The sequence below is a fragment of the Trichomonas vaginalis genome, chromosome I (assembly GCF_026262505.1).
Source record: "Trichomonas vaginalis G3 chromosome I, whole genome shotgun sequence".
NCBI lineage: Eukaryota > Parabasalia > Trichomonadida > Trichomonadidae > Trichomonas > Trichomonas vaginalis.
Window position 1 is genome coordinate 20,676,162 of NC_067203.1, and position 21,431 is coordinate 20,697,592.

The 21,431-nt window shown below is 35.6% G+C and overlaps 8 protein-coding genes and 4 pseudogenes across 12 annotated transcripts, besides 2 other annotated features; 5 read left to right on the plus strand and 7 right to left on the minus strand.

The window, feature by feature from the left end:
* Nucleotides 1-4,031: part of a mobile genetic element that runs on past the window's edge.
* On the minus strand, nucleotides 395-1,270 carry TVAGG3_1021190 (protein of unknown function, DUF4106 family; the record flags this gene model as incomplete). The annotated part of the gene is made up of 1 exon (XM_051254822.1): nucleotides 395-1,270. The coding sequence occupies one exon, from the start codon at nucleotides 1,268-1,270 to the stop codon at nucleotides 395-397; it is 876 nt and encodes a 291-aa protein (XP_051080396.1).
* Nucleotides 3,459-3,693, minus strand: TVAGG3_1021200 (protein of unknown function, DUF4106 family; the record flags this gene model as incomplete). Its single annotated transcript, XM_051254823.1, has 1 exon — nucleotides 3,459-3,693. A coding segment is annotated over one exon (235 nt), but the record flags the coding sequence as incomplete, so codon positions are not given.
* Nucleotides 4,032-4,806: 775 nt separating the features above from the next.
* On the minus strand, nucleotides 4,807-6,414 carry TVAGG3_1021210 (GlpK family; the record flags this gene model as incomplete). Its single annotated transcript, XM_001297626.1, has 1 exon — nucleotides 4,909-6,414. The coding sequence occupies one exon, from the start codon at nucleotides 6,412-6,414 to the stop codon at nucleotides 4,909-4,911; it is 1,506 nt and encodes a 501-aa protein (XP_001297627.1).
* A 652-nt stretch (nucleotides 6,415-7,066) lies between these two features.
* TVAGG3_1021220 (protein of unknown function, DUF4106 family) lies at nucleotides 7,067-7,787 on the plus strand (the record flags this gene model as incomplete). Its single annotated transcript, XM_051254824.1, has 1 exon — nucleotides 7,067-7,787. A coding segment is annotated over one exon (721 nt), but the record flags the coding sequence as incomplete, so codon positions are not given.
* Nucleotides 7,788-9,558: 1,771 nt separating this feature from the next.
* TVAGG3_1021230 (protein of unknown function, DUF4106 family) lies at nucleotides 9,559-10,193 on the plus strand (the record flags this gene model as incomplete). The annotated part of the gene is made up of 1 exon (XM_051254825.1): nucleotides 9,559-10,193. A coding segment is annotated over one exon (635 nt), but the record flags the coding sequence as incomplete, so codon positions are not given.
* A 651-nt stretch (nucleotides 10,194-10,844) lies between these two features.
* Nucleotides 10,845-11,550, plus strand: TVAGG3_1021240 (protein of unknown function, DUF4106 family; the record flags this gene model as incomplete). Its single annotated transcript, XM_051254826.1, has 1 exon — nucleotides 10,845-11,550. A coding segment is annotated over one exon (706 nt), but the record flags the coding sequence as incomplete, so codon positions are not given.
* A 1,756-nt stretch (nucleotides 11,551-13,306) lies between these two features.
* Nucleotides 13,307-21,431: part of a mobile genetic element that runs on past the window's edge.
* On the plus strand, nucleotides 13,854-14,684 carry TVAGG3_1021260 (annotated as a pseudogene). The gene has a single exon. A coding segment is annotated over exon 1 (831 nt).
* TVAGG3_1021270 lies at nucleotides 15,559-16,020 on the minus strand (annotated as a pseudogene). Its single transcript has one exon. A coding segment is annotated over exon 1 (462 nt).
* Nucleotides 16,235-16,838, plus strand: TVAGG3_1021280 (annotated as a pseudogene). Its single transcript has one exon. A coding segment is annotated over exon 1 (604 nt).
* On the minus strand, nucleotides 17,723-18,280 carry TVAGG3_1021290 (organellar and viral DNA polymerase type B; the record flags this gene model as incomplete). The annotated part of the gene is made up of 1 exon (XM_051254827.1): nucleotides 17,723-18,280. The coding sequence occupies one exon, from the start codon at nucleotides 18,278-18,280 to the stop codon at nucleotides 17,723-17,725; it is 558 nt and encodes a 185-aa protein (XP_051080401.1).
* On the minus strand, nucleotides 19,193-19,531 carry TVAGG3_1021300 (uncharacterized protein; the record flags this gene model as incomplete). Its single annotated transcript, XM_051254828.1, has 1 exon — nucleotides 19,193-19,531. One exon carries the CDS (start codon nucleotides 19,529-19,531, stop codon nucleotides 19,193-19,195), a length of 339 nt encoding a protein of 112 aa, XP_051080402.1.
* TVAGG3_1021310 lies at nucleotides 20,284-21,143 on the minus strand (annotated as a pseudogene). Its single transcript has one exon. A coding segment is annotated over exon 1 (860 nt).

Consider the following 21,431-nt stretch of genomic DNA (forward strand, 5'->3'; position numbering starts at 1 on the left):
CCACTCGGACCAAGCTTTACTTTCTTCCTGACTGAGTTTTTAACTCTTCTTCTTCCTTCATCGTAAAGACTTTGTTGAGACTTCATCGTCAATGTTTTGTTGAGACTTCTTCGTCAATGAGTGTAAATGACCCAAAAATATATTTTAGGTGAAGAGGTGAGATCTCACCTGTTTTCTCACCTCTTTTCTCACCCGTTGAATTTTCATGAATTTCTTCGTCAATGTTTTGTTGAGACTTCATCTTCAATGTTTTGTTGAGATTTCTTCGTCAATGTTTTGTCAAACTTCATCGTATATGTTTTGTTGAGAGGTGAAAAAACAGGTGAGAAAACAGGTGAGAAAACAGGTGAGATCTCACCTCTTCACCTAAAATATATTTTTGGGTCATTTACACTCATTGACGATGAACTTTCTTCCTGACTGAGTGTTTAACTCTTCTTTTTCCTTCATTGCCACTACTTTCACTAGATGAAGTTACTTCTTCACTACTTTCTACAACTCTTCTTCTTTGGTGTCGCTTTGGTAACTTGCCCTCTGCTTCAAGTTGTTGCATCTTTGCCTCATGTTCACCTAGTATGTTGTAAATTTCCCGTGTCCTTTTTGCCTTTGGGCTCTGGTCGCCCATCTCAGGTAACCTATATCCTAGAAGAGTTTTGTCATAGTTTGTATTTGAGTCTTCGCGTATTGTTTGCATGACTCTTTCCTGAGTTTCCGGTTCAAGCTCTTCAAACAGTGCCTGTCCATATGGAATATGCTCGTTTCCAAATATATGTTTTTGTAGCCATTCTGGTTTTCTTTCCATGTTACCAACAATATCTTTTGTGAATGGGAAAGCTTCTACCCAATCTTTCAGTCTTTCGTCATTTATTTCCGTAGTTGGTTTTATTTTGTCAAGGAACATGTTTTTCAATACTAACATTTCATTTGGTACTGTCCATTTGAGTTTTCTTAAATATTCATCCCTTCTCGATTCATCGCCTGCAAAGTAAGTTTTTATGACATTTTGTAAACTTTCGTTTGCAAGGTCATGTACAATAGGTTCTCTTCCTTCTCTGTCCCTAAATCTCTTTCTAAACTCTTCACCAAATATACCATCTTTATGGTTCTGTGTAGTTCTTTGAGATAAATGTTCTAGAACGTCAGGTGTTATATTTCCATCAGCCATGTTCATTTCATACTGGTTCAAAATATCTGCATGTTTCATATCTTTCAATGGCATTAAAGCCGCGCTTAAAATACCAGCTATATCTCGTTCACCATTCACTTCCATTGCGTTTACAACTTCTTGGAATTGTGGTTGTAAGTTTATGAACCACCTATCCGGATTAGCTTTATGACCCCATCTCATTGTAGTTCCATAGTCTGCAGAAACAAAAGTAGGTCTGTTTCCATCTTGGCTAGGTTCTGAATGAACTTTAAACAATGTTTCATTTTTATATGTTTTCTTGAAATTTAACCTTTTATTTTCACCGAGTTCATCCAAAGATTGAACGTTAAATGCTCGTAAGTAAAAAGGGTTGTTGTATTTGTGTACATTTTCTTTCAGTTCTTCCATTCTTTGCTGAATATTTTCATCTGGTGTTGGAGTCTTTTGTATGTCGGTGAAAATTTTTCGATATTCTTCTACTGTGTCAGCCGAATTTTTTTTAGACTCTTGGAAAGATTCCATATTCACCTCATACTCTTGTTGAGGGTCAAGATTTTTCGGCTGTTCCAAATCTTCATCTAGTTCTGTGAGGTTAGTTTCCAAAGGAGGGACTTGTTCGTTTCCTTCAGGCTCTTCTAGCTGTTGTTGCTGAACTATTTCTTCCATGTCTGGTTGTATCTGAACTTCTTCCTGTGGAGTTTCTTGTACCTCATCTGCTGGCATTTCATATATTCCGAGACCGTTTTCAACAATTTCCCTATCTACGTCATTCGCATTCATAAGCCTTTGTTCTTTCGTTCCGTCTCTATTTTTTACGCGTTTCATGACGAAAGTTGAATTGTCATTTAGCTCTGACATCAAATATCTCGGAGTAAATTCGTTCATGTCATTTGGATGATATGCTATTAAATCATATCTCTTAGCGAGCTTGTATTTTCCAGGTTTGAGATTATATCCGTTTTGGTGCTGAGCCATAAAGCTAAATAGGTTCGGGTCAGTATTTCCATCCTTGAACTTTCTAATAGCTTCTTTATATCTGTCACTAAAGTCAACAGTATCTGGGAAACCACACTCTTCTTTAAGCATTTTTAAGAATTCTTGGTTTCCTTGTTCTCTACTTCTTTTATGTCCTTGCTCTGTTTGTGGTTGTTGTTGTGCAGGGTTTTGAACTGTTGGTTGTTGTGCTGGATGTTGTTGTTGTTGTTGTGCAGGGTTTTGAACTGTTGGTTGTTGTGTTGGTTTTGGTGCATGCCTGTGTCTGTGTCCATGTGACCATGTAAATGTTCTAGGTAGTCCTGGTGCAGGTGCTTCTCTTGGAGGGTTTGGTGGTATATAAGTTCCACTAGCTAGTATATAAGTTCCACCAGCTGGTATATAAGTTCCACCAGCTGGCACATATGTTCCATCTGCAGCGTAATGTCCTACCTGACTTTTCGTTCTTAAGAAAGCATTTACTAGGTCTGTTTTGGTCTGTTGTAACTCTTTTTCTTGACTTTCCACAACAGTTGCTCTAACGGCGTCATAGGCACTTTGAACTGCCTGTCTCGTTGCTGCATCTGTTATTTTCGTCATATTTTGTGCTACTTCTCTTAACTCTTTGTCGAAACCTTCAGACTTCAGTTTCTTTCCAGATGAGAAGTCGTTCACTAGTTTCACCTTACTATGAAGAGCTTCGAAGGCATTCTTAAAGTCAGCATTCATTAAAGCTTCATTTGAACTGTCTTCATCCGCTTGTATTTTTGTCCTTATTGACCCTATAAGTTGGGCTGCTTTAGCGTTGGCTTGGGCATCTAACCAGTCATTATTAGCTTTTATATATTCTGCGCTTTTCATTGCCTTTTGCATAGCCGCGTCGTTATTTTTACTTTCTTGTGCTAAGTTTTCATACTGTACGGTTTGGTTTTGCAACTGTAAAAGTTTTTCTGCCTTTACATTTGCTTCAACTTCTTTTTATACTCATCGCTTTCCATATATGTCTTCAGGGCTTTTTGTTTTATCTCTTCATCTTTCAGTACTTTATATTGAGTAGTATGGTTTTTCAAATTTATGACATCTTGTTCCATTTTTGCTACTTCTGCTGCTTTTTCTGACACTTTCTTCGCATATTCCTCTGTACTTAGTTCTTTCAGTTGTTCTTCTTTCTTCTTTTTCTCTACGTTTAACTCATTGAGTTTCTTTGTGTGTCTGTCATATTCTAGTTTCTTTTCGTTTTCACTTATTTGTTTCTGTATGTCTATGTTTGACTTTTTGACATCTGTTATTTGATTTTTGAGTGAACTCAAATTCATTTGACTTTGAGGGTTATAAGCTGTTCCGTCTGCAGCTCCACCATAGCCTGCCATTTTCGCTAAAAGTGCCGCTCTTAAACCTCCACTCTGTGCACCAATAACTCGGTTTAAAAGCATAGGGTTGCTTGACATTTGTTGCAACATAGTGGGGTCATTCATCATTTGTTGTTGCAACTGTTGTTGTGGTGTTAGTCTTACTATTGGATGTTTCAATGCTCTCTTCCTCTTACGTATATTCTTACGTAGCTTACGTGGCATTTTAAGTGAAGTTAAAAAGCGGCTTTTGACAGATGGAACACATACTTTTTCAGTAAGGACATATGGGTGAGAAAAGAGGTGAGAAAACAGGTGAGATCTCACCTCTTCACCTAAAATATATTTTTATTGAATTCTGTATAAAATTCTGAGTAAAATGACAGATGTTTATATGACACTTTCTCCGGTTTATAGGACCTCTCTCATATTCTATCTCTCATATCTAAACTCATAGTCATGTATGTCCTCTAAACTTCACTTATACTAAACATCTTCGGGGCTAGAGGGCACGAAGTGCCTGGAGGCCCCACTACCTTTTTTTTTTTTTTTTTTTTTTTTTTAAAGTGAAAATCAAAATTTGATATTTTAGTAATTTCATGTGAGATCGTTATTTTATAGGAAAACATACTGAAAATGTTTATAAGATGTTTCTCTATCATATGCCAAAATATCATGGTTTAAATGCTCTCCTAAGTGTCTATAACTGAATTTTAGGGCAATAACCTTATTCTAAATGTTGGGAAAGTAGGGTATCCTAATGTAAACGTTTGCTCTTAGAATTCAGTGTCATAGTCGATTGTTTCTAACAAATTAATCTTTTTTTCATTGATTTTCGAAGTATTGCATTTTCATTACGGCCAAATCTGCTCTCTTTCATTAGATTGATAGCTCACAATAGTTCTTGTAATCAGAGAGGAAATATCTTACGAAATATACCTCTAAATTTTCACTTTATAGATAAATGTTATATTTTTCCGTTACTCGATTATTGTCCAATAAAACCACAATCATATTAAACTTCGTCCAAAATAAACAATAAAGAATAGTTTTTAAGTTTCTTAAACGGTTTATGAAGGTTCATATTTAATCGATTTTTTTATTTTCAATTCATGTATCAATAGTTCGTTAGTCTATCATCCCTTCATAAATTATCTGCAAAGAATTTTGTAGAATCTCAACTCTGTGAGGAACTACAATAAATTGAAAAGTCATTTTGTGATATCAAAATCCAATATATTATTCTTTCTAATACATATTAATAATATCTTGAGATGTAGTACACTATATATATACTTTCAAAAATCTTATATGTTTATTAGTTATTGAGATAGAAGCGATTTAATTCTTTGAAAATCGACGAAAAGTGCCATATTCATAAAATTATAGGGTAATCCAAATAAACATAGTTTGTATTTTCACTAAAAAATAAATAAATTTTTAATCCGATTCATCTTCTTCCTCTTGTTCAAGCCAATCCATAGATCTTTGGATAGCTTTCTTCCACATTTTGAGCTTGAATGATCGTTTTCTATCCGACACCATTGGAGAGAATGTCTTGCATTCCTCGTCTCCAGTAATAATTCCTGCTCCGGCCATTCCGATTCCGTAAGCAGCGGCAATTGCTGCTCCTTTCGATGTAGCCTCTACGTTTGCACCTCTGAGTACATCTATGTTGAGCAGATCTGCCTGGAATTGGAGTAACAAGTCAGATCTCGACAATCCTCCGTCAACTCTAACTTCGTTGAGCGGGATATCGATGCAGGCAAGGACATCTGATGCTTGGAAGGCAATGCCCTCAAGTACTGCCCTTGCAAAGTGGCCGCGTTGTGTGTAACCAGTAATTCCCATAAATGTACCTCGAGCATCTGGCTTCCAGTACGGACAAAGAAGTCCTGAGAATGCTGGAACAAAGTATACACCACCACTGTCTTCGACAGAAGAGGCAAGTTCTGAAATTGTTTCTGATTTGCCTAAAATGTCGTTCAGCCATTGAACAGCCATGCCGCAGGTAGCGACAGAGCCTTCTAGAGCGTAGCAGACTGGTGATCTGCGGCCTAGTTTGTATCCAACTGTTGTAATTAAGCCACTTTTTGAGAATTCGGGAGTTTCACCTGTATTACAGAGCAAGAAGCAGCCAGTTCCGTATGTAATTTTCGCTGTTCCTTTTCGCATGCATTTTGTTCCTACTAATGAAGCTTGTTGGTCACCTAACATTCCGGAAATCGCGCAACCTTCAAAAGCTCCGTATTCGTCAGTAACACATCCATAAACTTCGGCTGAAGAGACAACTTTTGGAAGAACTTGCCGTGGGATTCCGAAAACTTTTAACATTTCATTATCCCATTCAAGCTTCTGAATGTCAAGGAGCATCGTTCTTGATGCATTAGTAACATCGGTAACGTGAGTATGACCACCTGTAAGGCACCAAGTAATCCAAGTATCGATGGTTCCGATTAAACAAGTTTTTTCATCGAGAGCCTTCTGAACTTCTGGCACATTCTTGCGAAGCCATAAAAGCTTAGTGGCTGTAAAGTATGTAGAAAGTGGAAGACCGGTTTTTTCGGCAAATGCATTTGTTCCGCCATATTTTTTGGCAAGTTCATCAACTACATCAGCGTTTCTTGCATCACACCAAACAATTGCATTATAAAGCGGCCTTCCTGTGAATTTCTCCCAAATAACGAGTGTTTCTCTTTGATTTGTAATGCCAATTGCAATAACATCTTTTGGTGATCGATCCATAGATTCGAGTTTAGTTGCTACAGCATTAAGACAGACTCGAACACTGTTAATGATTTCAAGTGGATCTTGTTCAACCCATCCTGGCTTTGGAGTAGTTCTTGAAACTGGAGTTTGATGGCCTGTGATAACTTCACCTGATGGTGCATATACTGTAAAACGTGTTGATGAAGTTCCCTGATCAACAGAGCCAATAAGAGACATTTGAAATTAGAAAAAAATTGACAAAAGTTATGTGATGTAAACCTGTGAAACGTCAGATGTGATTCTTTAGATTTTATTGCATTTAGATGGCTGATTAAAATTCATTGATTTAATATTTGAATAGATGTAAAATGCTGTAATCAATAGACATATCGATTTATCCTTAAAAATAATTTTTTTTCATAGATGAAATAAAATTGTCAACATCCCGATAATTTTATTTTCGAAATTACAAAATTGACTTTGAAGGAATTATTCGTATGCAGTTCAATAAATGAAAATTCTTAACCTCGTACTTAAGTTGATGAATTCATCAGAGATTGAATGAAACAAAAAAAAGGTAGTGGGGCTTCCAGGCGCGTTGCGCCCTCTAGCCCATAAAAAATTTCTGAGGACGAGCCAGCCGTTGACTTTTTTGTAGAGCACTCAAAATAGTATAACTTTGTCCGGACAAGTAAGGGTCTATCGTCGCTACAGGAAAAGTTACAGGCGTTCCAAGGAAGTATACTTTGAGAAGCCTTTTCCCCCTTATAGAATGAGATAGGACGGTTATTTTACAAAACTGACAACACTTTGACCGGATAGTTTTTTGAGCTGAACAAAAAGTGTCATATAAACATCTGTCAAAAACCGCTTTTTAACTTCACTTAAAATGCCACGTAAGCTACGTAAGAATATACGTAAGAGGAAGGGAGCATTGAAACATCCAATAGTAAAACTGACACCACAACAACAGTTGCAACAACAAATGATGAATGACCCCACTATGTTGCAACAAATGTCAAGCAACCCTATGCTTTTAAACCGAGTTATTGGTGCACAGAGTGGAGGTTTAAGAGCGGCACTTTTAGCGAAAATGGCAGGCTATGGTGGAGCTGCAGACGGAACAGCTTATAACCCTCAAAGTCAAATGAATTTGAGTTCACTCAAAAATCAAATAACAGATGTCAAAAAGTCAAACATAGACATACAGAAACAAATAAGTGAAAACGAAAAGAAACTAGAATATGACAGACACACAAAGAAACTCAATGAGTTAAACGTAGAGAAAAAGAAGAAAGAAGAACAACTGAAAGAACTAAGTACAGAGGAATATGCGAAAAAAGTGTCAGAAAAAGCAGCAGAAGTAGCAAAAATGGAACAAGATGTTATAAATTTGAAAAACCATACTACTCAATATAAAGTACTGAAAGATGAAGAGATAAAACAAAAAGCCATGAAGACATATATGGATAGCGATGAGTATAAAAAAGAAGTTGAAGCAAATGTAAAGGCAGAAAAACTTTTACAGTTGCAAAACCAAACCGTACAGTATGAAAACTTAGCACAAGAAAGTAAAAATAACGACGCGGCTATGCAAAAGGCAATGAAAAGCGCAGAATATATAAAAGCTAATAATGACTGGTTAGATGCCCAAGCCAACGCTAAAGCAGCCCAACTTATAGGGTCAATAAGGACAAAAATACAAGCGGATGAAGACAGTTCAAATGAAGCTTTAATGAATGCTGACTTTAAGAACGCCTTCGAAGCTCTTCATAGTAAGGTGAAACTAGTGAACGACTTCTCATCTGGAAAGAAACTGAAGTCTGAAGGTTTCGACAAAGAGTTAAAAGAAGTAGCACAAAATATGACGAAAATAACAGATGCAGCAACGAGACAGGCAGTTCAAAGTGCCTATGACGCCGTTAGAGCAACTGTTGTGGAAAGTCAAGAAAAAGAGTTACAACAGACCAAAAACAGACCTAGTAAATGCTTTCTTAAAAACGAAAAGTCAGGTAGGACATTATGCTGCAGATGGAACATATGTGCCAGCTGGTGGAACTTATATACCACCAAACCCTCCAAGAGAAGCACCTGCACCAGGACTACCTAAAACATTTACATCGTCACATGGACACAGACACAGGCATGCACCAAAACCAACACAACAACCAACAGTTCAAAATCCAGCACCACAACAACAACCAAAACCAACAGTTCAAAATCAGCACAGCAACCAACAGTTCAAAACCCTGCACAGCAACCAACAGTTCAAAACCAGCACCACAACCAAAACCAGCACAACAACCACCTCCACAACCAGCACAGCAATCAACAGTTCAAAACCCTGCACAACAACAACCACAAACAGAGCAAGGACATAAAAGAAGTAGAGAAAAAGGAAACCAAGAATTCTTAAAAATGCTTAAGGAAGATTATGGTTACCCAGATACTCTTGACTTTAGTGACAGATATAAAGAAGCTATTAGAAAGTTCAAGGAAGGAAATACTGACCCGAACCTATTTAGCTTTATGGCTCAGCACCAAAACGGATATAATCTCAAACCTGGAAAATACAAGCTCGCTAAGGGATATGATTTAATAGCATATCATCCAAATGACATGAATGAATTTACTCCGAGATATTTGGTGTCAGAGCTAAATGATAATTCAACTCTCTTCATGAAACGCGTAAAAAATAGAGACGGAACGAAAGAAGAAAGGTTTATGAGTCCGGATGACTTAGATAGGGAACTTGTTAAAAACGGTCTCGGAATATATGAAATGCCAGCAGATGAGGTACAAGAAACTCCACAGGAAGAAGTTCAGATACAACCAGACATGGAAGAAATAGTTCAGCAACAACAGCTAGAAGAGCCTGAAGGAAACGAACAAGTCCCTCCTTTGGAAACTAACTTCACAGAACTAGATGAAGATTTGGAACAGCCGAAAAATCTTGACCCTCAACAAGTGTATGCGGAGAATATGGAATCTTTCCAAGAGTCTAAGAAAAATTCGGCTGACATAGTAGAAGAATATCGAAAAATGTTCACCGACATACAAAAGACTCCAACATCAGATGAAAATATTCAGCATAGAATGGAAGTACTGAAAGATAATGTACGCAAATACAATAATCCTTTTTACTTACGACCATATAACGTTCAATCTTTGGCTGAACTCGGTGAAAATAAAAGGTTAAATTTCAACAAAACATATAGAAATGAAACATTGTTTAAAGTTCATTCAGAACCTAACCAATATGGAAACAAACCTACTTTTGTTTCTGCAGACTATGGAACTACAATGAGATGGGGTCATAAAGCTAATCCGGATAGGTGGTTCATAAACTTACAACCTCAATTCCAAGAAGTTGTAGACGCAATGGAAGTGAATGGTGAACCAGATATAGCTGGTATTTTCAGCGCGGCTTTAATGCCATTGAAAGATATGAAACATGCAGATATTTTGGACCAGTATGAAATGAACATGGCTGAGGGAAATATAACACCTGACGTTCTAGAACATTTATCTCAAAGAACTACACAGAACCATAGAGATGGTATATTTGGTGAAGAGTTTAGAAAGAAAGTTAGGGAGAGAGAAGGAAGAGAACCTATTGTACATGACCTTGCAAACGAAAGTTTGCAAAATGTCATAAAAACTTACTTTGCAGACAATGAACCGAGAAGGGATGAATATTTAAGAAAACTCAAATGGACAGTACCAAATGAAATGTTAGTATTGAAAAACATGTTCCATGACAAAATAAAACCAACTACAGAAATAAATGACGCAAGACTGAAACGTTGGGTAAAAGCTTTCCCATTCACAAAAGATATTATTGGTTACATGGAAAGAAAACCAGAATGGCTACAAAAACATATATTTGGAAACGAGCTTATTCCATATGGACAAGCTCTGTTTGAAGAGCTTGAACCGGAAACTCAGGAAAGAGTCATGCAAACAATACGCGAAGACTCAAATACAAACTATGACAAAATCTTTCTAGGATATAGGTTACCTGAGATGGGCGATCAGAGCCCAAAGGCAAAAAGGACATGGGAAATTTACAACATACTAGGTGAACATGAGGCAAAGATGCAACAACTTGAAGCAGAGGGCATGTTACCAAAAGCGACACCAAAGAAGAAGAGAAGAGTAGAACAAAGTGAAAGTAGTGAAGAAGTAACTTCATCTAGTGAAAGTAGTGGCAATGAAGGAAAAAGAAGAGTTAAAAACTCAGTCAGGAAGAAAGTAAAGCTTGGTCTGAGTGGGTTCTATTATGATATATAAATCCAACTATTCTATATTTTTACCCATATGAAATGTACGCCGCTCAGAATATAACGCCAACAGTTTTGGATGCCATGAACGGAAATGTTTCCGAATGGTATAACGAATGCGACAATGCCATTAGAAGGTCAGAAATAGTTCCTGGAACTTACGAATATACAACTGCTGTTTCTTATGGAAACGTAGGTGAGTTTGGAGAAGGTTCTTCAACAACAGTAGATATTGCTTGCGACAGGTTTCATATTATTTCTATTGACAACTCATTCTTATACGTGGAACAAGACATTGAAATAAAACCTTCTGCCAAGTTGTCTGACAAGAAAGGTTGCAATGGAATTTTCTATGTCGGATACCAATATGCTCCAGAAGTTTTCATGGGATATAAGATATATTCTAACTCTGACTTAGTTCAAACAGTAACATGGGCAAACTATGAATGGTTCGCTTTGAGAAACTCAGTACAACCACAAGCTAGAGAACAAACAGACCAGTATGCAACTATTGAGAAAATAAGAAGACTTGACCCTAACGTTCCAGGAGTTTATGTTAACCTTTCTGGTTCAGATGGAATTGCTGCCACTAAAGTAAAACTGAAACTTAGAGTTCCTTTGTCATCTTTCCTCATCTTCAGGTTTTTAAGATACTTGCCAAACTGGGCAGGAAAAATTTCTATCGAACTTACTCCAAGCAAAAATAACTTAGTCATTGCACCAACACAAGACCCATTCACTCTTACAGACGTAAAGGGAACAAATAAAACGTCATTCGCCGAATTTTGCAAAGACAAAGTTGACTTAGACTTTGGTTTCTCAAACCTCAACACTGAAGTAAACTATTATTTCAATGCTGCTGGAGATGCTTGGGACCCAGTTAAGTTCACATGCGAAAAATTTGAATGCAAGAGAATAGAAAGCAGACTTGCAGTCTATATGTTGGACCCAGATATTTCAAATGCTTTAGCTGCCAAATATATTGCAGTTCCACTTATGTTCCCTATACACCAAATATCTGTCAAAGACTTTGCAGGTGAAGTTGGAAACCAAAATCCAGGAGCCGAAGGTGCAAGAACAGATATTGCTTTAACAACTGCAATGAAACATGCAGATACTATGTTTGTACTGTTCAGACGAACTATAAATGACTATTCTTGTTTCTACAACCCTGGTATTAAATATCATATAAACATAGATGGCAAATATTATCCAAGAGAAGAATATTCTACAGTTGAGGATATGAGGTTATACAACTTGACATTAGATGCTATGAACTTTAACAACAACTTCACAACAACCATTAACCCTGAAATGCAAAGTTCTATTATGCCATATGTGAAAGTATGGACTCATACAGGAGGTCAAAAAACTCAATATACAAATGGAGACCGTTCAAACTTTTGGCTTGGCATTCCATTTGCTGACTCAGAAGACTTTATGGGTGGTATTTCAACTGTTGGTACAGTTCAAATACAATATACTGGTGACAGAGACGGTCCAGATGAATTGAGAGCAAAGAAGTTTACAAAACCAATAGCACTTTTCACGGAAGATGCTCTTTTGAAGATTCGTTCGATGAAACCTGCTGGGGCTCCACAGATTGGCATAACGACAGCTTCCATCGAGCAGATTTTGGCAGCAGGTCAGTAAGTTGTTCTTGAACTGACTTCTCTCCGTCAAATATTGACAGTACGCCAGTTTTGACATAATATTGTATTATAAACTTTCCTTTAGTAATATCGGTCAGTTTTGAAGTTATATTTTTGTCTGCTTCAAGAACTTTCACCATTTCAGTTATACCAACTTTCTTTGCTTTATGAAAATATTTTGGTTCAGCAAATATTGCTATTCTATAACATTTTCCATTGTTTGTGTAAAGAACTATTCTGTCAATGTATTTGTATTGTTTGTGAGTATAAACTTTGTTCTGCTTCAATTCAATAAGATATCCGAATACGTCCATCTTTTTATTCTAAGTAAAATGTCATTTCCGAAAAATAGAAACGTAAGTGTTTCAAAAGGTTTAATGGCGGTGGCAGATGTGAAGTTAAATTCACCAACTCAAACAAACAGTCAAAGTGTTGTCGTCAATGTTAAAGACAGAGATGTTGAAGTGGGGAAACCATACGAAGACGAAGATGGTATAACAATTGTTTCTGTAAAAGAACCAACATATCCTGAAGTTAACAGAGACTTAAGTTCTGTTGCAGATATTCGAAACGACTACCAACAACTGAAAGACAAACTTCAAACTCAGGAGAAGATTTGTCAAGCTTTAAGTATAATGTTAAACTTGGTCGAACACAACCCTGTAAAAGTGAACTCATATGTCATTGCACCTCATGAAGTTTTGAAAGAACTATTGAAACTTTTGACAGAGGCAGACGATATAAACATCAAAGAAATAGAACCCGACATTAGTTGCTGTGGTGTTTCATATAATGCCATTGACAAGATATACGTTATGAAAGGAGGTGAAACGTTGAACTTAAAATATAGTTTCCCAGACGTTATAAAAAATATTTGACGACCACAACATTTCATTAAAGTTTATTTGCTAAGTAAATGGCAGAAGACATAATGGTTTATACTATTACGACTAAAAACCCTGAGTCATATAATTCTATAACAACAAACTTACAAAGTCCTCAAGGACGATATTGTAAACTAACCTTAAACACAATGACGACTAAAGCCTGTTTTGCTCTTTTGACACCAGAAGACTTTATTGTTGTGAATGGTAAAAAATACTCCTTTGAAGATACTTACTCAGATATACCACCAACAGGTTTGTTGACTTATTTAATACTTTAAGTACGGGTGTCACATGTGCTGCAACTAGAGCAGGTTTCATTATGTTTGGATGTCCGACTGAGTTTACTATAAACGATATGAGCTATAATACATAACTTATTTCTGGTTTTTACTACCAACAGTTTCCTATAACAGGAAAAGGTGTCATACAAGGAATGTCTATTCCATTGACATTAAGCACACCAATCTTATATATTGTTTCAAACTTAGGTTCAAAGTGTTATTCGAATGTCGACAGAAACTATTATGACCAAAAGATACTTATGCGTATAAACAATACTTTCTCTGCTGGTTTGCCTATTGTTCATTCGAATGCAGAATTTTCAACCTTAGTGAACTCAAACACTTTGGCAAGTATAACGTTGACATTAGTTGACGCAAACTTTGTTCCTGTAAAACTTTTATGTCCTATGTATTTGTCAATGACGGCAGAAAGTTTCGAATTGGAAGATGCAACTGGTGAAAGTATTGTATTACAAGAACAACTTCAACAACAAATAGCTCAAGAACAACAAATGCAACAAATGGAACAACAAAGTCAAGAATAAAAAAATATTATTTTTTATTTTTATAAAAATGTACAGAATAGATGTTTCAGATTTTTATGACTTCCAAGCATTCAGAATATGTGTCCATTTAGAGACATAACAAAGCAGTCTAGAATTTGAAACGTTTAGTCATTTATGTTGACTCTGCCCAGAATGTTATGTCATGAAAGAATGGGATGTTGTCTTTAACAAACCAAGAGCAACAATAGTGTCTGAACAAGAATGTAGACAGAAACTTAAGAAAAATAAAAGTCGTACAAGTTGGCATGAAGATGTTAGATGCTTGGGATATCTTATTGTCAAAGTTAGAAGATTTTTCAGTTCGAGGTATATAAAGTTCTATACACCTTCTCCAAATTTCTATTCTATCTTCACTGGATATAAATACGAACAAGTAGAATGGAAAGAAAATATTATAGAAGCTTGGTTAGACCATGTCAGAAATTATATGCAATGGAAACGAAAAGGTTTATGAGTATATCTTATGTTGGTTTGCAAACATCTTACAACATCCAAGTGCTAAAAATGAAACTGCTCTCATTATAATTGGAAAACAAGGAACTGGTAAGAATACTTTCTTTACAGATATTTTGTGCAAACTGTTAGAAAGGTTATTCGAATCCGAATATGACAAACTTAGAAAACATCTGTGGCAAGTTTAACTCCTCAATAGAGAATATGAAAACTTATAGTTTGCAATGAACTTCAAAGTATAGATACAACAAAAGTTTTGAACTCAGATGCTTTGAAGAATCTTATAACAGACAAAGTTGGAGTTGTTGAAAGAAAGTATAAGACCAAAGAGTTGTGAAAATGTTGCAAAACTTCATTATGGTTTCAAACAATGCTGTTCCGATGAAGTTAGAAAGTTCTGACAGAAGAATATGTAGTTGTCAGAACGTCAGAAGCTCATATGCAAGATACAGAATATTTTGACGACTTAGCAGAAACTTTGACATCTGACTTTTACAACCACTTGTTCTCATATTTCATGACATTAGATATTTCTAAGTTCAATCCAAGACAAATTCCACATACAGAAGAGAGACAAACATTGTTAGAAGCAAACAAGAGTGTATATGAACTGTTCGTAGATGAAACTGACTTTGTGTCATTAGATGAAAGGTCATTGTACGATTCGTATAAACAATATTGTCAAGAATATGGTTATATGGCAGCGTCTAAACGAACATTCTTGGCAAATGTCAAAAGTCTTTTAGATGTTCAGAATGGTGTATATACAAAGAAAATTTTTTCTGAGTAAATTTTAAAAAAAATATTTTTTTATCCGATAGAAAAGATGACGAAATTCATCTCAGTAAACAAGTACATGTCAGGACTTAAAGAAGAACTAGACCCATTCACATATTTGAATGTTTACTTCTACCATTTTGAAAAGTCTTCATTCAGCAAAGTTTGGAACATCGAACCATTAAGTTTGCTATGTGACTAAAAATGGTGCGAAATTTGAAGACTTAGACATAGAAGGTTTGTTAACAGTCAAAGAAAGTTTTGACAGAAGGTTCTCAAACCTTAAAGAAGGCAAAGCATACAAACTTGTTATAACTTATGAACCAAAGAAGACAGACGACTATGAATATTATGAGTCTAAAGTTGTAGAAGTTCAAGGTAAATTGGGTAAAAAATTTTAGAGTCTAAGCCAGTGTTTACTCCTAAAGAGGAAGAGAACATTGACATTGACCCAGAAATGTTCTAAAAATAAAATTTTATTTTTACATGTCAAATTTCTTTTTCTCTGGAACTGGTTCAGGTTCTTTCTTCTCTTCTTCTACTTTCTTTTCTTTCTTTTCTCTCTTCTTCTTCTCTGGTGGAGATATGTCAAATTTCTCAGAACCATATCTATGTAAAAGTTCTTTGTCCTTTAACAGCTCATCTATTCTGTTTTCTATTTCATCTTCAAGAACAGCGCATGTGTCTTCTTTGCATTCTAAGAACTTTTGTTGGACTTCATCTTTCCAATCGGCGTCATCTCTGTCAACAAGTCTGTCATTGACAAATTTTAAGACTGCTCTTTGTAATGTTTTATGGTTCTTGTCATATTCCAGAAACAGAACTTTAGAACAAATTCACCTTTCTTGTTTACACTATGTTAACATATGTAAGATTTTCTGGTCGACAGATGTTTTGCTGTCAAAAAGTTTGTCTCGAATATAGATAGCGAAATCGCTAGACATTTTCTAAAAGATAAAATTTTAATTTTTCTAAAAAATATGTTAGAAAAAAAGTTTGCTGACATTGACAAGAAATTTGAGAATGTTTTAAACAAGAACAAGAGGAAGTTAGAAAATGCTCAGATAAAGCCTATACATGACAAGTTCTTATTTGCTCAGAATGGTATAACAGGTCTAATTGCACCACCTGGGTCTGGTAGATTTCACTTATCTTAAAATGGTGCACAACAACAAGAACTAGATGAGAAAGACCCATTCTATGAGTTAGTTGTTATTTGTAGTACTTCTGGTCAATTTGACCAAACCGTCAATTTGTTCAAAGATATTATAAAGAAGTCTAAGTTAGTATGTATAAAAGACTCTGAGTTGTTGGATTGGATAAAGAAGTACCAAAGAAGAGTTTTGAAGTATAATGCTATAAATGAGTATATAAATTCTAAGTTTAAAGACCCAAATGAGGAAATGCAGAGAATATTAGAGAAGAAACACTTCAGAAACAAACAGAAAGAGATAGAATACATTTCGAAGAAATTGCAATCTTACGATTGGAAGACTTACCCTCATAGATGTCTTCTTATCTAGATGATTTCGCCTCTCATCCTTTGTTAAAGAACAGAGAACAAGATATGTGTCGAATTCTTAAGAAGCTCAGACACTTCAACATCTCAGTTGTCATTTGTGTACAGACAGCAAAGAGTTTAAGTAAGGATGTTAAAAGAATACTTACTGACATAATACTTTTCCCCGGATTGTCCGAAGACGATTTCATGGAACTTATGAAAGAGTCCATGGCAGGTAAGTTTGACAGACATGAACTATGAGAGAAGTATAAAGTCATACAAGACCCCCATACTTCTTTCAGAATTCATATCTACGCAAACAAAGTTCAAATTGTAAAAAGTCAAGCTTGAAAAATAAAGAGTTCATCTACCCTACTTGTTTGAAGTTGTCAAAATACTCTGTTATTTTTTCTTTCAGTAGCGGTAAGTCTTCTTTGAAGGTAAGTATTGTACAACCTTTCATATCATAGTGTGTTTGAGGTAACGGATCTTGAACTATTTGTTTCACATCTTCATTTGGGGTCATTGAAATCGGTAAGTTTTCGCGATAGAACCAATTTCTGTCAGATTTGTAAATCTTAGCAAGGTCGTAAAAGCTCTTGTTGTTTCTTCTGACTATGAAGAAAATCGTGAAATGCTTGCTTTGTAGAACGAAGAGCATTCAAAATACTTTGCATTTGGTACATATCGTCTTTGACCGAACGAATGAGACGGAGTTGTTTGTTAAACTGTATGTACTCGTATTCTTCATTTATAGCTTCATGGACTATAACTGTTGTTGTGTTCTCTGATGTTGACATTACTGTCTTTACATACAAAATAAAAAAATAAATAAAAATAAAACTAACTTTATTTTTTCTATCTTAAGGAAATTCATGATTTTTGTGCTGAATTCAATAAAAATAATGTTTAGGGTAGATGGTTAGATCTAACCCGATATCTACCCTCATTTCTATCCCAGTTATTTTATAAACGTTTCACATGGTAAACGTTATTTTTTAAATTTTGTGAAAACTCAACGGTTTGACACATGCCCTAAAAATTATTTTACTCAGAATTTTGTTGCTGAATTCAATAAAAATATATTTTAGGTGAAGAGGTGAGATTTCACCTCTTTTTTCACCTAATTTTTCACCCCAGTTATTTTATAAGCGTTTTACATGAATTGTACGATGTATATTTGAAATCCTAAACAGTTTTGTAGCTTCTATTTCTTCTTTTAGTACATCGAATGTTTTAACAATGCCGAAAGTTTCTTTATACTTCTTCTTGACGTCAGATAGAAGGAAATCGTCAGCAGTTGGATAGTTTTTGTTCAGAAATTCTAACATGTTCATTTTATCTTCTACCGGCTTCTCTGCTTCTTTCTTTAAATCTGCATAGTCGTTTCTCATTCTTTCTATCTCTTTGACGGAGTAGTTATATCTCCTCATTGCTGCTTTACATTTAGAACATTGCGGGTTCATTTTTGCGTTATATTCTGAAACCTTACCTGCTAAAACAACCAAGGCGTCAATGGTTTTCTTTAAATCTGAAGCAGTTGGTTTTATCTGTTCATGCCATACCTTACCTCTTCTGTCTTTATCTCTTATCTGCCATACACATTTTGCAGCTAATGAAACAAAGTTGTCGTATGTCTTAAACTCCCCAGATTTATATATGTCAGAGATGTTCTTATATACCATGTCGCAATCTTTGTCCATAACTTTATGGTTGCAATGATATCCTAGAAACTCATAGTTTACCTTTCGTATGAACTTCTTTATTTCTACTGAGTCAGTTGCTTTGACTTCAATTTCGTCGAATTCAGGAATAGTTAGTTTTTGCTGCTGAATTTCAGGTAGTTTAGGCAAATGGTCGATGAGGTCCTCCATTTCATAAAGATACTGTTCATTTGTTTCATCTTTCGCACTACAGTCTAAATTACTTGTTAAAAGTTCTTGCTTTATTCTTTGTATTTCTGTTTCGAAAGTAAATGAAGAAGGAATGAAGCTTTTCATCTCTACTAACATAGATGTTGGATTCATGACTAACGAGTTTGGTGCTGTTGTTTGAATTGTTGTTGTGCCGATTGTTGAAATCATATTTTACATACAAAATAAAAAAATAAATAAAAATAAAACTAACTTTATTTTTTCTATCTTAAGGAAATTCATGAAAATTCATGAGGGTGAAAAAAGAGGTGAAATCTCACCTCTTCACCTAAATTATATTTTTGCTGAATTCAGCAACAAAATGAACGAGGTCAGGATGTATGTAAATACCTTTGAATTCATTTATAACGCCCTTAGTAAGCTCATAAAATGCTTGTTTTGAGGTCGAGCCACTTTTGGCTCCACCGTATTCTTTCAACCAAAACTCAAGAATTTCCTGCATGAATTTTGTATAAAAAGCAACAGTCCGAATTCCGGCGGTTGCTATATTCTTCACAAAATGCCTTATAATACTCTTCCCAGGACTTATTTTCCAACAACTTTCTAAAGTCTTTCCTAAACTGACTGACTGACTGCACAAAGTGGCTTAACGAAAACATTAATATATAAAATTCATGAAAATTCAAGAGGGTGAAAAAAAACAGGTGAAAAAACAGGTGAAATCTCACCTCTTCACCTAAATTATATTTTTTGGTCCGGGAACAACTTTCTCTCAATTGGAGCTGTAGCATACTCTTTGCGTAAGCGGTTCAGACCTTCTTCGAAGTCTTGGTCTCTCTTGGACTGAGATTGGAATTGGAATTGTTGGGATGGAGCTTGCTGGAACAACCAAGGGTTGGGGAAGTAAGGCATAGGCTGAGGAGGGTAGTTCGGGAAGCCTTGTGGTGGGTAGTAACCTTGAGGTGGAAATTGGTAGTAATTCGGAGGTACTTGCTGGAACTGAGGTTGCTGAGGAGACTGTTGTGGTTCTTTAGGTTCCTCTGGTTTGGGAATGGACTCGGTTGGTGGTACGTCGGACATTCGTTTGTGGCTTAACCGTCGGACCACAACGATAAAAATCTCTGCTACTAGCAGTACTTTTACTGACAGTAGCAGTACTTTTTCTGACAGTAGCAGTACTTTTTCTGACAGTAGCAGTACTTTTTCTGACAGTAGCAGTACTTTTACTGACAGTAGCAGTACTTTATCGTCGAAAACCCTCTCAAATTTTCCTTTTTACTGACAGTAGCAGTAGTTTTTCTGCTCCTAGCAGTACTTTTACTGACAGTAGCAGTACTTTTTCTGACAGTAGCAATGGTCGAGGTCGAACCTACCGACGAGGCAATTTACCTAATTGAAATTAACGAGCTTGTTAAAGACTTCCTCAGGCAGAATGTAAAAGGCAAGCTTGTTAACGGTTGGATAACGGGAAGGGCTGCCTTGAATCTCGAGACTTCGACTGGAATTCCAATTCAAATACCAGACGGGACAGCCTACGACGACATAAAGCAAGCAAAGAAGGAAGCCATTATAAAGTTCTTTGCCAAGCGTCCTTGGATACTACTTCCAAACAGAGAGAACCCTTTCCCAAGAATGAACCAAATTCTCAAGGGTCTCCTTCACTTCTCTGGTCAACCATTCTACATAACCTGTGAAGGCGACATCCAACCAGTTCAGTAAACATCTCATTTTAACTCACTTTTTTATGTTTTTTGTGAAAGTGTCAAAAATAAATTGTTTTCATGAGTTTTCTACGATGTTAGAAAAAATGTTATTTTCTAATATCTTCACATTCAATACTTTTTCAGCACTTTTCCGTAGTTATATATGAAAGACAATTCGAGATAAAAGTCATAGTACAATGGAATAATATGTTGCACACCATTTGTTGTGAACCAAACTTGAAAGTCAGAGAAACTGTTACTAGGTGGTTCGTAGAATTTAGAAGCAAAGTCATAAAGGTCCTTACCAATACATAGAAAACTATTGTTGCTTGAACTGAAACTTGCATGACACATAACATTTTGAGGGTCAAACACGTTTCTATAAACCATCAAATCTGCTGGTGGAAGTATAAATTTAAATGGACCATCTGGTGGTAATGGTTCGTTCTGGTTTAGTAACCGAAGAAATTGTGCCCAAGAACGTTTGTCTACTTCCCAAAATAAAAACTCTGTATCTCTTGGAGGGTTAATTTCAATCTTTTGAAATGAAACGGTGGAGTTCATCTTGTCATATTCTAGTTTCAGATAGTATGTTCCATTTAGTAAAGAGTCGTATTTTTTTGAAATTCCCAATAATATTTGTTCATTTGAGTTTGAAAGTCATCTAGAGTTTTCTCAAGACTTTCGTCTGAACGAACTGTAAAGATTCTCATTTCGTCAAATTTGTCTATTAGACCATCAGAACCTTTATACTGCCCATGAAAATATACTGCGAACATAAATGCGTTAGTTCTATTTGAAAACAAAACTCTTCTAAATCCTATTGCCTTTGCATCTGAAGGACTTTGAAGCCAACGAATTGGATAGTCAAACCTGTATGCTCGGGATGAAATTTCTTCATCTGAAATAGTCCTACCAGCATTTGTAAAGATATAGTCTAACGGTTTTGTATCTGCTACTTTTGTTCTTTGTTTTTCAACCTGAAGCATTTAATATATGTAAAAATATATTGTTTTAAAATGGTATGCCATTTCATATTTCTCATCTAACAAACAAGTTTCCCAACGGTCTTCTCCAACAAACTCAGCGTACATTTCAAATAAAATTAAAAAATGTCACTTTTTAAAAAATAAATTTTTTATTTCATGCAATGTTTTATTTCTGTGCCGTCTTCAAGTATGCCCCAATATTTCCTTTTCGATATTACATGAACTTCGGAAAATACCTTATCTAGCTTAAAACAGCCCATCTTTTCACCGACCATTCCCATTTCAATG